This window comes from Thalassophryne amazonica, chromosome 17, assembly GCF_902500255.1.
Source record: "Thalassophryne amazonica chromosome 17, fThaAma1.1, whole genome shotgun sequence".
In the NCBI taxonomy this organism is placed as follows: Eukaryota; Metazoa; Chordata; class Actinopteri; order Batrachoidiformes; family Batrachoididae; genus Thalassophryne; species Thalassophryne amazonica.
This window is the reverse complement of record NC_047119.1, coordinates 50829311-50842628: the sequence shown is the minus strand read 5'-3', so window position 1 is coordinate 50842628 and position 13318 is coordinate 50829311. Positions and strand designations below refer to the sequence as shown.

Below are 13318 nucleotides of genomic sequence, written 5' to 3'. Positions count from 1 at the left end.
ATTACACATTCTTACTTTCTTACTGTGATCACTTCAGCATGGTGTGGCTCTAACGTCAAGTTGACATGACAGATATTTTTCTAATTTCCACAGTAAGGTATTGCTGTCATTCTATGTCTAGATATCATCTTGTCATGATAATGAATGGCTTGGTAGAATCAGAGTCTCTACTAGTAGAGTCTTTGATCAGAGTCTCTACTAATAGAATATATATATATATATATATATATATATATATATATATATATATATATATATATATATATATATATATAAAATAATCAATGGTGTATGTTGCCGCAGGTTTTGCTGACTCTTTGAGTTTAAATTTCATTGTCTGGAGTTTTGTCATATTGTGAACACTGTGTGTGGACCTGGTCTATCCCAACTTTTCTTATTTGTTTTTAGGGTCCACCAGGACCTCGAGGAGAGAGGGGACCCCGGGGACCTCAGGTGAGAGCAATTAGCATTGTTAATATTCTTTATTTGCCATTTCATTTTAAATTTTGTGATGTTTTGTATTCAGTGTCCCAATAATTTGTACTGTAAAATAACAAAAAAATTCATAACGTAATGATGTAATTGTTGGTGTTCATTGGGAGCAGGAAAATGCTCTAAAAGTTGACAGTTTGTTTCTCACTGACAGGGTCGGCCTGGAGACAAAGGCCCCACAGGGTTACCAGGCCCCCTGGTAAGAGACTGTCATTGGATAGTGTTTGCATGTGTGTGTGTCTCATGACTTTCATTCATCTTCTACCGCTTAGTCCAATTAAGGGTCGCAGGGGGCTGGAGCCTATCCCAGCAGTCATAGAACGCAAGGCGGGGTACACCCAGGACAGGACGCCAGTCTGTCACAAGGTCACAAATAGACAAACAAACACAGACACACCCACACACACATGTACGGACAATTTTAAAGATCCCAATCCACCTAACCCGCATGTCTTTGGATGTGGGAGAAAACCGGAGCACCCGGAGGAAACCCACGCAAACATGGGGAGAACATGCAAACTCCACACAGAAAGGCCATGGGAATTGAACCCACGACCTTCTCGCTGTGAGGCAACAGTGCTAACCACTAATCCACCATGCTCATGACTTTGAGTTTGCAATTTATAAAACGTGTCCAATAAAATGATCTGTTTATCTTTGTTTATTGTGCTTTGTTAAAGATATGAAGACTTATTTTTATTAAATAGATTATTTGATTGGTCGTAATGAACCAGTCAGCACCTGGTGATAATGGATTACCCACAATGCATCAGAAGTCATCACAGAATCAGCACTATTCAGTGATGTGCATCACTGACTAAAAATACACAAAATTGATCAATAGGTAGTTAAACAGACACAGGAATTTGAAATTAATTTATTATTTTCTTCAAACTGAACTTCTTTAGAGCAGTATTCAGTAATAAATAAATAAATGTAAAAATCTTTACATCACTGTTCATGTCAGCCTTTTTGGTGGAATGTAAAAAAAAAAAAAATACAATCTCCATGAACATACAAGAGATGGTGTGTGGTGTTCGTATAGTCAGTACATCAGTATTTTGCTTCACCTGTATCTTGTCTGTTCCCTCTCCTTGGCTGCTGGCTCCCCCTGGCTTGGCTACTGGCCCCCTGACTTGGCTACCGGCCCCCCTCGCCTTGGCTGCCAGCCCCCTGGCTTGGCTACTGGCACCCTTGCCTTGGCTGCCTGTTCCCTCTTGTTTTCTGCTTGTTCCCTTGCCTTGGTTGCTGTCTCCCCCATCTTGGCTGCTGGTCTCCTCACATTTCCTGCAGGCTCCCCTCACATTGGCTGCCACATCGCCCTTGCTTGACTACTGACCCCCTCACCTTGTCTGGCTGTTTCCTGCTTGTTCCCTTGCCTTGGTTGCCGGTTCTCTCGCATTTCCTGCCAGATCCCCTCGACTTGGCTGCTGACTCCCTCACATTGCTGATTTTACTGTATTCAAAGTCATAGTGTTCCATGATTCATTTATTTTTTAATATATATAATTTTTTCCCTTAGGGTGCTGCTGGTGTACAAGGTGGCGAAGGGGTGCCTGGAAAACCTGGACCTTGGGGAAGCAAAGGGCCCCCAGGACCACAGGGTGCACAGGGGCTCACAGGAAGCCTAGTGAGTGGGTACTTCCTATAGTCTGAGGAAATTCAAATCAGTCTGCTACCTTTAAGAAAAAACAATCTAATTTCAAAGTAACCTAAAAGAAAAATAAATTGTTGGATCTTCTCAGGGCTCACAAGGTGCTGATGGATTATCGGGAACAGCAGGAGCAAAAGGAGATAAGGTAATTTGTGAATAAGTAACCTATTACGTGAGATTTAAGAATTAGCATGAATATACGATGCTTCTGTCTCGTTCAAATTGATGTTTACTTGTTAAAGTTGTTAAATTCCAGGGTTTTCCTGGCTCACTTGGTGATGCTGGTCCTCTCGGACAAGTTGGACCACAGGTTTGTTTACTTTTAATGAGTATTTTATTGCCAGATTTGTTAAGGTTATCAAATTTTCATCAAATCCAGAGAAAATATGGCATTATGTGTTGCATTTGAATTGTTGCTGAAACAAACAATGCTGAACTCAATCAGCGTTTTGATTTCTGACTTATCCAGGGTCTTCTTGGCCAAAGAGGAGCCGAGGGCCCTCCTGGACAAAAAGGGGACCAGGTTAGTGTTTGCAGCAACACATGTTCTGAGTGTTGAGATCATTGGTTTCTTTGCAATCAAATTGACAGTAAATCATTTTGTCCCTTGGTTTGGTAGAATAAAAGAAAAAACTTGTCCAAGATAAGTCATTTTTACTTTCACTTTTGATACTCTGTGTGCTTCTTACCCTGTGTGCCGCTATGCAATGCTACTGGAACCTCAATTTCCCTGAGGGAGTCTTCCCAAGGGATCAGTAAAGTTCTCTCTAATCTAATCTAAATAGTGTGGAACACAAACATGAAATCTCTGTTTGTGGGGAACATAAACCATTCTTAGCCACATCTACTGTTAAAGATGCCAACCATCATGTTTTCTGAAATCCTGTCTTGTTTTGGTGATATGATTTATAGGGGGACCAAGGAACTTATGGGAGATCTGGTCCATCAGGAACCATTGGAGAAAGAGGATTAGAAGGACCAAAAGGCCTACAGGGACCTCCTGGACCAGCGGGCAAAGAGGTATGTCTATTTATTCAATTTTAAAGGCTTTTGTCAATTTCATTTCCTGTTTTAAAGAAAGATTGGAACTTAAAATTTCATTTTCTCAGTATTTTTATTATGTTGTACTTTTGACAGATTACAATTCAGACTTTGGGCTCTTTTGTTGACATAAGCACCAACTACAAGATGACATAAAATCAGTCAGTGTGATATTAAAACCTCAGCTCTTAACAAAGATGGTAATATAATAAGTCCATTAAGAGATAAGATACTAAAATAAAGTATCACCCTCATTTGCAGGGTGATGTTGGACATCCAGGAGAGGCAGGAGATCCAGGGCCTAAAGGAGAGAAGGTGAACGCTGCTGAATGCTTCCTTTATTGTAGAAATTCATATACAGTAATGAAGTTTATCATTTACTAAGAGATGGTTAAAACAATATTTTTCAATGATGTTATGCATAGTTACCCAAATTGCTCAATTTACAACACTAGTGTAGTGCCGAAAGAAGTTTGTATTCCTATAGAAAATTGGGAGCTTAAGTAGATTTCTCATGGATGGTCATATTAGGCTGTGTTTGAAGGTAGGATGTACAAAGAGGTTTCTTCCACCTGTGAAATATAGTGAAGATTCGTCCCATCCTGTCTATGGCTGATGCTGAGACCCTGATTCATGCATTTGTTTCTTCTGGATTGGACGACTGCAGTCTTCTATTTTCTGGTTTACCGCAGTCCAGCATTAGGGGTCTCCAACTGATTCAAAATGCTGCTGCCAGACTTTTGACATGAAGCAGAATGTTTGATCACATTACGTTGGCATCTCTTCACTGGCTTCCTGTCCCTGTGAGATCAGATTTTAAGGTTCTGCTATGAACCTATAAATTTATTCACAGACTAGCACCTCCCTACTTAGCTGACCTTATTAAACCCTACGTACCGTCCCGGGTTCTGCGTTCTCAGGGTGCAGGACTACTTTGTGTCCCTAGGGTAAAAAAAATAAAAATTCTGCGAGTCACAGAGCTTTCTCTTATCATGCACCTGCTTTGTAGAATGATCTCCCTGCATCAATAAAACAGTCAGTTTCTGTAGAGACTTTCAAGTCCAGACTTTAGACGCACTTATTTTCCGTTTCGTATGGCTAGCATACTGGCACAGTACTCTATGGTACTATGCTTTCTACCCATTTAAATTCATTTTATTAGTAAAAAGAGCAGGCTGCGGCCTCAACTTGATCTAAAGTCTGGGTCTTTTAGTGAAGCTTAGGGCTAGTGGCTGGCAATCACCTTAGTATTTCTTCTGTTTTTCTTGTTGCTTAATGCTGACAAATTATACCGTATTTGTTGTCTTTCTGCCTGATTCTGGTTTGTTTTTTTCTCACTGTTTGAGGTGCGGCTCCATCCAGAAGTGGGAGTGGGTGTCTTCTTCTGCAGGCCTCCTGCCCTATACACCAACATGGACTCCTAAAATTTCCTGTATATTCATATTGTCAACTGTGTCAGTAGCATGGCCCAAGCAGAGGGTTACCCCTTTGAGTCTGGTCTGCTTGAGGTTTCTTCCTCAAATCATCAGAGGGAGTTTTTCCCTTACCACTGTCACCTGTGTGCTTGCTATAGAGGTTGCTAAGGTTAGAACTTACTTGTGCAAAGTGCCTTGAGGCAGCTTTGTTGTGATTTGGCACTATATAAATTAAATAAATTGAATTGTGTACTTACTCTTACATAGTTTTAACAAAGTGTACATTTGTTAAGAAAAAGATTGATATTCATGCAACTTGGTCAGACATATACAAATAATGAATGTTTATGAGTTCAATGGTATGAATATTTCATGAGGTGAAAGATGGAATGTTCCATTCAACTCGGCTTCATCTCATTGAATGGTTTGTTCAAGCTTTCACCAAATTAAATATTTGTTTCATTGAAAGGATGTAAAAATATTAATTATTTGTTTTACATAACAGCTAAAATAGATCATTGTCATTTTACATTTTATTAATTTATATTAATTTAATTTAACAGAAGAGGGACTTACATTTTGGTGTTCCACTGCTGCTAAAGTCTAAATTGTAACATGTGGTCCGGTGATGCTGTGCACTGACTTCGGACTTCCATAAAAAAGGAAAAAAGAAAAAGTTCATCAGACCAGCCAAAAATCACATCAGCTTTTCATCTGAACAGCTCTTCATGCATCCAGACGGCTTACAGCGGAGTGGATTTTGTGTGTGCGTGTGTATGTGTGTGTGTGTTACAAGAATTAGCAGCGTCGGTTAGCTCAATGAAATCATTGTCTCGGTAGATTCGTTGTCCCACGCGCACGCGCGCGTATACACACGCAACCGGGTCGGCTCTTGTGCGCATGTGTACTACCAAAAAAAAGACTGTGTACATCCTCACTGCAGTGAAAAAAAAAATCACGTCAGAAATTAGTCCACCTTTTCATTCTAACTTCCTGCCAACAGCCTCTATACAGCACAGTGGATTTGTTTTGTGTGTGTGCACGTGTGCAAAGTGCAATGGTACCAAACGTATGGAACCAAATTTGCACTATAAATGGAACCAAACTGCACTCTAAATGCAACGCAACACAAATGAGACGAATAAACCATGTCATGTGACATACAAAGCACCAATCAAATGACAAGGATCCACTCAGCTGTTATATAAACACACATATAAGAAGGAATAAACACAGTGTGCATAAAGCACAAACATATGGATGTGAATACAGTAGTTATTGATAATGTGAGTCAGGGACATTTAGGTTTGTTGTGAAATGTGTGGATTGATTGATAACTATTGTGTTTTCATAAATTTTGGCTTTTCACAAGGACACTGTAGGTAGTTGAACTCCATTCCACTAATGTGAAAGTACCACTACTGGTGCCTTTTGGTTTTTTGGCCATTGAGGAAAAGCAAAAACAGTAATGCAACAGCATGATTTTTTAAAAGTGTTTTGAAGGCTCAGTCTGGTAAGATTTCTTTTTGAGGTAAAGTAAAGGGTATGTATTGTGGAATATTGTAATAAGTATGAATTTGTTTAGGTGATCTGCAGACAATTTTTGACATAAGGTAAAGTGGGAAGAGGAAGTATTGGGTTTTAAAATACTTGATCGACACTGGAGTCATTGAGAGGATTTAGTACTGCTATAACGGCCTGATGCAGAAGGTGGCAGCAATGCAACAATAAGGATGCCGGCAGCCGTTAACCACCATTGAAGAAGAGAGGGGCGCTTGATTTGTTCACAGGGGTATGTTTTGACGATGGAGTGCATTTCCACATTTACAAAATGCCACAAAAAAAAAACACACCAAAAAATTAATAAAAGTACTTAATTTACTCATATTTGCCATCAGACTGGGTAAAATGTGGGACCCATTGATTGTTCAACTAAGGCTAAGATAACATGAGCCGATTAAACTGGAGCACTAAATACCACAGAAGAAGTGCTTGATTTTATTCACTGGCACATTTTGGGAAGCAATGCATTTCCCGAGCGGGCCAACCCTGTAATGAAAATAAAAGTTTCTAAATACGAGGTCTATTAGATAATAAACCGACCCTTTTATTTTTTTTTAACTATATGGATTTGAATGATGTGCGATTACACCAATCATGCTTGAGCCTTCGTGTGCATGCGTGAGTTTTTTCACGCGTGTCTGTGACGTCATTTCCCTGTGGGCAGACCTTGAGTGAGATGTGGTCCCGCCCTCTCGGCTGAATTCCTTTGTTTCACACGCTGCTCGAGACGGCGCGCGTTGCTTTATCAAAATTTTTTCTGGACCTGTGAGGAATATCCGAGTGGAGACTATTCGAGAAATTAAGCTGGTTTTCAGTGAAAAGTTTAACAGCTGATGAGAGATTATGGGGTGTTTCTGTCGCTGTAAGGACTTCCCACGGAGCGGGACGTCGTGCAGCACTCCAGGCGCCGTCGTCGGCCTGTTTCGACCTGAAAACATCGTAATTTAAGGCTTAATTCACCCAGGACGTCGTGAGAGAACAGAGAAGATTCAGAAGAGGCCGGCATGAGGACTTTATGCGGACATTCCACTGTTTAAGGACATTTTGTAATGAAAGACGTGCACGCAAATTCGCCGAGTCATTTCCGTGACGACTCGGCAAATCTGTGTGCGCCGCGACAGGAAAAACACCTCCGTGTTGAAAACCATTTGTAAAATTCAGGCGGCTTTTGATGGCTTTCAACAAGTGAGTAACTGAGAAATTGTTTAACAGCTTGGGCATGTTCCAACTTGCCCGTTAAGGTTTCCAACGGAGGTGTTATTCCTGTCGCGACCCCCTGCGGTCGGGTCCGGCCCGACATGCGACTCTGCCCGCACGTTCTTTCATTACAAAATGTCCGTTAACAATGGAATGTCCAAATAAAGTCCTCATGCCGTGTTCTCTGACGACTTACTGGGTCAACAGAGCCTGAAATGTGGAAGTTTTCAACTTGAAACGGCGAGACGCTGCCGCCTCGAAGCGCAGATCGCCGTCAGGCGCTGTGGGCCGTCCTTACAGCAACATTACCAGACCAAAATCTCTCATCAGCCGTTAAAATTTTTACCGAAAACCAGCTGAATTTATCGAATGGTGTCCACTCAGTTGTGCCTTACAGTTTTGAAAAAATTTTGATCAAACAAAGCAGCAGTCTCTGAGCCATTCCTAAACAATGAAAAAATCGACGAGAGGGTGGGCCACTCCTCACTCAAAGACTGCCCACAGGCGAATGACGTAACCGACAGGCGTGAAAAAAATCTCTCGCATGCCCACGAGGGTTCAAGCATGTCTGATGTAATCACACGTGATTCAAATCCATATGGTTTCTGAAAAAAATAATAAGGTCGGATACTTTTCTAATAGACCTCATAAAGGTTTTGAAAATGAATCTCCCAAATTTTCATAATAAAGGATGTGCATCATTGTGCCACGCGCAAGCCATATCCGAAAGATGAGGCCGATCTGAAAAACAGTCTGATATGCGAGCCACATACAAAGGCACACACAGACACTTCTTGCTTTATAGAGAGATTAGTACAGTGCCTGTAGGAAGTTTGTATTCCTGTAGAATATTTGGAGTTTAAGTAGATTTTTTTTTTTATGGATGGACGTATGAGGCTGCGTTTGAAGGTGGGATGTACAAAGAGGCGTACTTACTGTTACATACTTTTAACAGACAAAGTGTGTGTTAAGACAGGGATGACATTAAGATACAAAGAGACATGCATATACAGTTATTTTAAGACAAAGATTGACATTCATCCAACATGGTCACACATATACACACATATAAGAAGGAATAAACACAGTTAGTGTACATGAAGCACAAATATATAGATGTGAAATTGAGGTACAATCTGAGGTAGAAATAATATCAATTTTGATCCAACACAAGCATTCAAAAGCCACTTGGCACAAATGAAAGCTATTCGATCGATATGTGGAGTTGATAATAAGCACTTTTTATGTCATTTGGGTCTATGTTTTGATTGACATGTTACATTCTAATCCAAGTGCATTTTTCTCGTAAATCTGATTGGTTAATCGTGTGAGATTTCAGACGGTACAATATCAGGGTAACGGTGGCAAAATATTTGACCGTTTCACATTTGGATGTATTACTCTGCACCCTGACCGGTGTTCTGACGAGATGTCATTCCTGTCAAATATCATTCTTGTCCTCAGCGCAACAGTCCTTGCGCAGTTACGTCATCTGCACAGTTGCGCACGCATGCACAGTATTGTCGAGATGCAGAACTGCCGATTTGTGTGACGCATAATTTGACAGAACACCGGCTGCGTGCACTGCTAGCTGTTAGCACTGTTAGCTGAGAGTGAGAGAAAGTCATGTACCGATGACGCCAGTGGCGAAATGGGTGAATTTAAGCTACCATACAAAAGTATTGATGTGGATTCTGATACAGAATTACAGTTTCACATTTGATAGATCTGATCATTTGATGGATTTCTCTGTGCCCCGACCGCTCTTGGAGTGTCGCTGCCTCGGCTCGAAGATAAGCTTCGCTGACTGAATTACCTACAGAAAAATAAACTGTGCAAACAATGGAATTGGATTAGAATGGGAATAACCCTGTTGTGTCTGATGATTTGTGGACGAGTCGCTGGTAAAGCTAAATTTGCGATCGTTTAACCAGCATGAACGTCTACAAATCATCAGACACAACAAGGTTACTCCCTAATTATGTTATGATTTGAATCTAGTATTTCATATTGTTTTCAAAAATCAGTTTTATTATCAATTATATGAAAATAAAAGGATTCCTATTAAACAGGTTAATGGAAGAGACTCACACGAAATTAAACAGAATATTTTAAACAGCAAATCCTCAGTACCCTCACCTCCTGAACACAGTTTATTTAAACTTGAACTCACAACAAATATTAATTTTTATTCAGCTTATGTGTTTACTGAAGCTTTGGAGAAGTTGTCGGAAATTAGTCGTTTTTAGCAAAAAACGGATTTTAATTAATGTTTCCTCAGTGTTGTCAAGTTACTCAGTTGCAAGGAACACTGACAGCATGCCTTTCACAGTAAAAGTATTTGCTGGGATGCTGGTATTAAATGTTTTATTATGAAGTGGTGTGAGCAACATGAACTATCTGATTTTGTTTAACTTTGCTACCGGTAACATCAGTGAGCCACACTTGATATTATTTGCCATCAAACTTGAAAAAAAACATGTTTAACTGACTGCCGTTCTCAGAGGTCATTCTCCTGCAGTGTGTCTGTTTTCTGACAGTTAGCTTACACTCGTGAGACGCCACATAAGGTGCCATCTTGGAAGTACTAATGTTACAATGTTAATGAAAATAAAGGTTTTGAAGATCAATCCCCAAAATTTCCATAATAAAGGGTGCACATCATTGTGCCATGCACAAGCCATATCTGAAAGCTGAGGCTGATCTGACAAAAATATGCGAGCAACATACACACACACACACACACACACAGATGTTTCTTACTTTGTAGATTTTTGAAAGTTTTAAAATTTTGAAAGTTGCTGTATATACACTTTGTTTGCTGGTTCTCAGGATAATTTCCACTCTAGAAATCTCTAAGTGACCAGGCTGCGTTTTTTGGCAGGGTGAGCTTGGCCCTCTGGGGTTGTCTGGTCAAGAAGGCCCTTGGGGTGCCCTGGGAAAAAACGGCATAAGAGGCTCTAAAGGGGAGAAAGGTCACGTCGGACTAATGGTGAGTTCAGTTTTTCCACTTGACTCACTTTTGTTACTGTTTGGTGTCTGTCTTGCATTTGTAACAAGTCTATTTCCAGCTAACACTGAAACTTTTAAACTCATTTATGGACTGTGACAAAGACAACAAATTGGAAAACTTTATAGACGGCGCTAAAAACTGGTATTAAAGGTCACAGCCAAAAATATGACACGTTTCATCTGCCATGGTACGAAAAGTTAATTGTGATATTTGTGCATATTGCCATGAATTTCACATTTAGCATTCAGGAACATGCACTGAGGTTATATTAAGGTTAGAAGACCAATAATAATGGCATACCACAGGGCTTTTTCCCCCACTCTGTCTCGTTGGTGATGTCATCACAGCATCCTGGTGGAGAAATACATTGGATATGTATGAATTCAGCTGAATGTGCATAAATTTTTCATATATCATCCAGTAATGAAGTGTCAGACTTCACAGTGCTGTTCCGCATTGTCATTCTTCATCTTCTTGAACAGGGTGAGCCTGGACCGACAGGTGATGTTGGCCCTGCAGGTTTGACGGGGTTACAGGTGAGTTTGTGACCAGGAGCTACTGACGTGTCATTTAGATTATCCTTTTAAATTCACCTTTATTGATGTGATTTGAATCAGATGCCATCAAGATGCATCTGCTGTTCCTGTGTCAGCTAAATGTTGTGTCTTTTGGTGACTTTAGGGAATTACAGGCCATCCAGGACCTCCAGGGTTATATGGACCTCAGGGACCAAAGGTAATGCTGCTCTCATGCACTTATCTAGACGTTTACATTAAAATATCTTGCCTGGAAAACCACATCTTTGTTCTTAATGCAGATGAGCAGTGCTGTGATCTAAGTTGGCTGCCTGAATTCACTCATGGTCGCAGATTTACTTGATATATTGAAAATGTTTAAAATTTTCCTGAAACAGGCCATTTTATTAGGACATAACACAACCAAAATTTGCTCCTACTGTGCCTAATTTAAAGCACAAAGCTCTGTATTGTGAAACCAAAACATTAAGATCACGTTTAAAGCTACAGTGTGTAGGATTTAGTGGTGTTCTTTAGCAGAAATGGCACATTAGCACTAATTACCATCTGTTGATTACTGTGTAATTACATACAACAACCCCCTCAGTGGACCCCGTTATGGTGGCCATTATGTTGCGCTGTTTATACAGTCACCCAAAAGGGACATACTTACTCCATCTTTTGAATTTTGCAGAGCGGCTGGAAGAGCGAAGATAAAAGAAGAGAAATCAGTGTTTTCTCCCCTATGTGCTGCTAACTGGTTCCTAGCGCAGGTTAACAAGTTTGAGAACTCTCATTTTTGTGAAATGAAGGCTGATAAATATTGTTGATCACAAGAGAAGACAAGGGAGCAGGAATCCCCCTCGTAAAAGAAACAAAAACATGACCGGTGATGGCATAGTGCAATCTGCAGCCTCACCACTGGATGGCACTAAATCCTACACATTGTAGCTTTAATGATTGAGGTAAATGAAGTCCAAGACATATTCACTGAGATGGAAATGTTCATGGTTGTTAAAGTAATTATTTAAATATAGTATACAAAACGGGGGGGGGGGGGGGGTGCTGCTCCTTATGTATGCATTCCAGTACTATGTATTTATTTTTATTATTATGTATTATTATTATTTTTATTTATTATGTAATTTATATCATGTTTTATTGTCACTGTCATGATTTGTTTCACTGTCAATTTAAAGAAGAGGATTCAAGTTGTTAAAACAGCAAGGTGATCGGACCAGTATTTTTTTGAGAAATCAGTAATTTTTTAAAACAACAAGCCTATTTCTGTCGCACTTCCAAAATAAGAGCCCGTATTTCAAAATAAAAGCCTGTGAGGTTGCTGCAAACCTGACAGAATTCATGCTCGACCATCCCAGACAGTTCATTAAAATCCGGACATTTTCTGTCTGCATGTGACCCCAACCCAGAATTAGCATGTTCACATTCTGGACAAAACAGCAGAATGGATGATTTTCATGTCGCCGCTAGAGCAGCACCTACGCGCATGTGTGATGATGTCACAACTCTTTCCGGTTAGGGAGACGCAGTTTGCCGCTATTGTTTCTGTATGACAACATTGCTTTTCAATTCCACACATGGACAAGTCACGTTCATCTTGTCGGATCTTCAGTTATTGATCCGTTCAGATATCGTCAACATTCGTGGAAGACGTCGGATTTGGGAGGTTGGACGAAGTTGGATGACAGTCAAACGGAACGCTGACAGTATTGGGACTACGCAAACGATGAGGAATTGTCAAAACAGAAAGCAAAATGGAATACGGAGGAATTGAAGTTGTCGTCGGAATTCGTTCACTTTTTTCAACAGTTTGAAAATTCTAATGAAGCGCCAGCTACAGGAACGAAACTGGAGGATGGTTAAACGATGTCTCCGAAAGTCAGCTTAAGTCCAGATTTCTTGTTTTGCTTTGGCTTCGGCGTCCTTCGTAAGTGCTGTGTGACTGAGGCTTTACATCGGCATTCACACCACTGCAACACTCCTCCTTATTCCTTGTGGGTTAACAACAACAAAGACAACAAAATTACTCACCGATACGGTGTGGAATTTCACTCCCTGGAAATCTGACAGCTGAGCTGTTGTTTCAAATTACGGCAAATACGCGAGTGAGAGGCTCCCTAACCGGAAGTCTTGGTTTCAAGATGCTGGAGCAACTTGAAAATTGTCTATTGTCTCACACAGGCCAAAAAAAAAAAAAATTAATCTAATGTGAACAGTACAAATATAAAACTTCAGTTATTCATAATTTCTCTGCATGGAATATTGTACTGGTTAAGTAAGTTTATTGATGACAAAAATAAATTTTAGAAAATTGAACACAACTGAAAAGAGATTAAACCAAACAGATTAAGACTTTCATAAACCCCAAGCAATGTTTCTATGTCAGTACTTAAAAAATGCAGCATAA

General features: G+C 40.1%; 1 protein-coding gene and 1 long non-coding RNA gene across 2 annotated transcripts in view; both read left to right on the top strand.

The window, feature by feature from the left end:
• si:ch211-196i2.1 (collagen alpha-2(V) chain) overlaps positions 1-13318 on the top strand; it is a 184442-nt gene that overhangs the window by 144417 nt on the left and 26707 nt on the right. Inside the window, exons 37-45 of the mRNA XM_034191797.1 lie at positions 606-691; positions 2238-2291; positions 2403-2456; positions 2616-2736; positions 3059-3166; positions 3449-3502; positions 10247-10354; positions 10858-10911; positions 11057-11110. Coding sequence (XP_034047688.1) covers positions 606-691; positions 2238-2291; positions 2403-2456; positions 2616-2736; positions 3059-3166; positions 3449-3502; positions 10247-10354; positions 10858-10911; positions 11057-11110 — 693 coding nt within the window. The remainder of the gene's footprint in view (positions 1-605; positions 692-2237; positions 2292-2402; positions 2457-2615; positions 2737-3058; positions 3167-3448; positions 3503-10246; positions 10355-10857; positions 10912-11056; positions 11111-13318) is intronic.
• LOC117529397 lies at positions 2013-2660 on the top strand. Its single transcript, XR_004566009.1, has 4 exons — positions 2013-2122; positions 2238-2291; positions 2403-2456; positions 2616-2660. It is a non-coding gene; the product is annotated as an uncharacterized LOC117529397 (long non-coding RNA).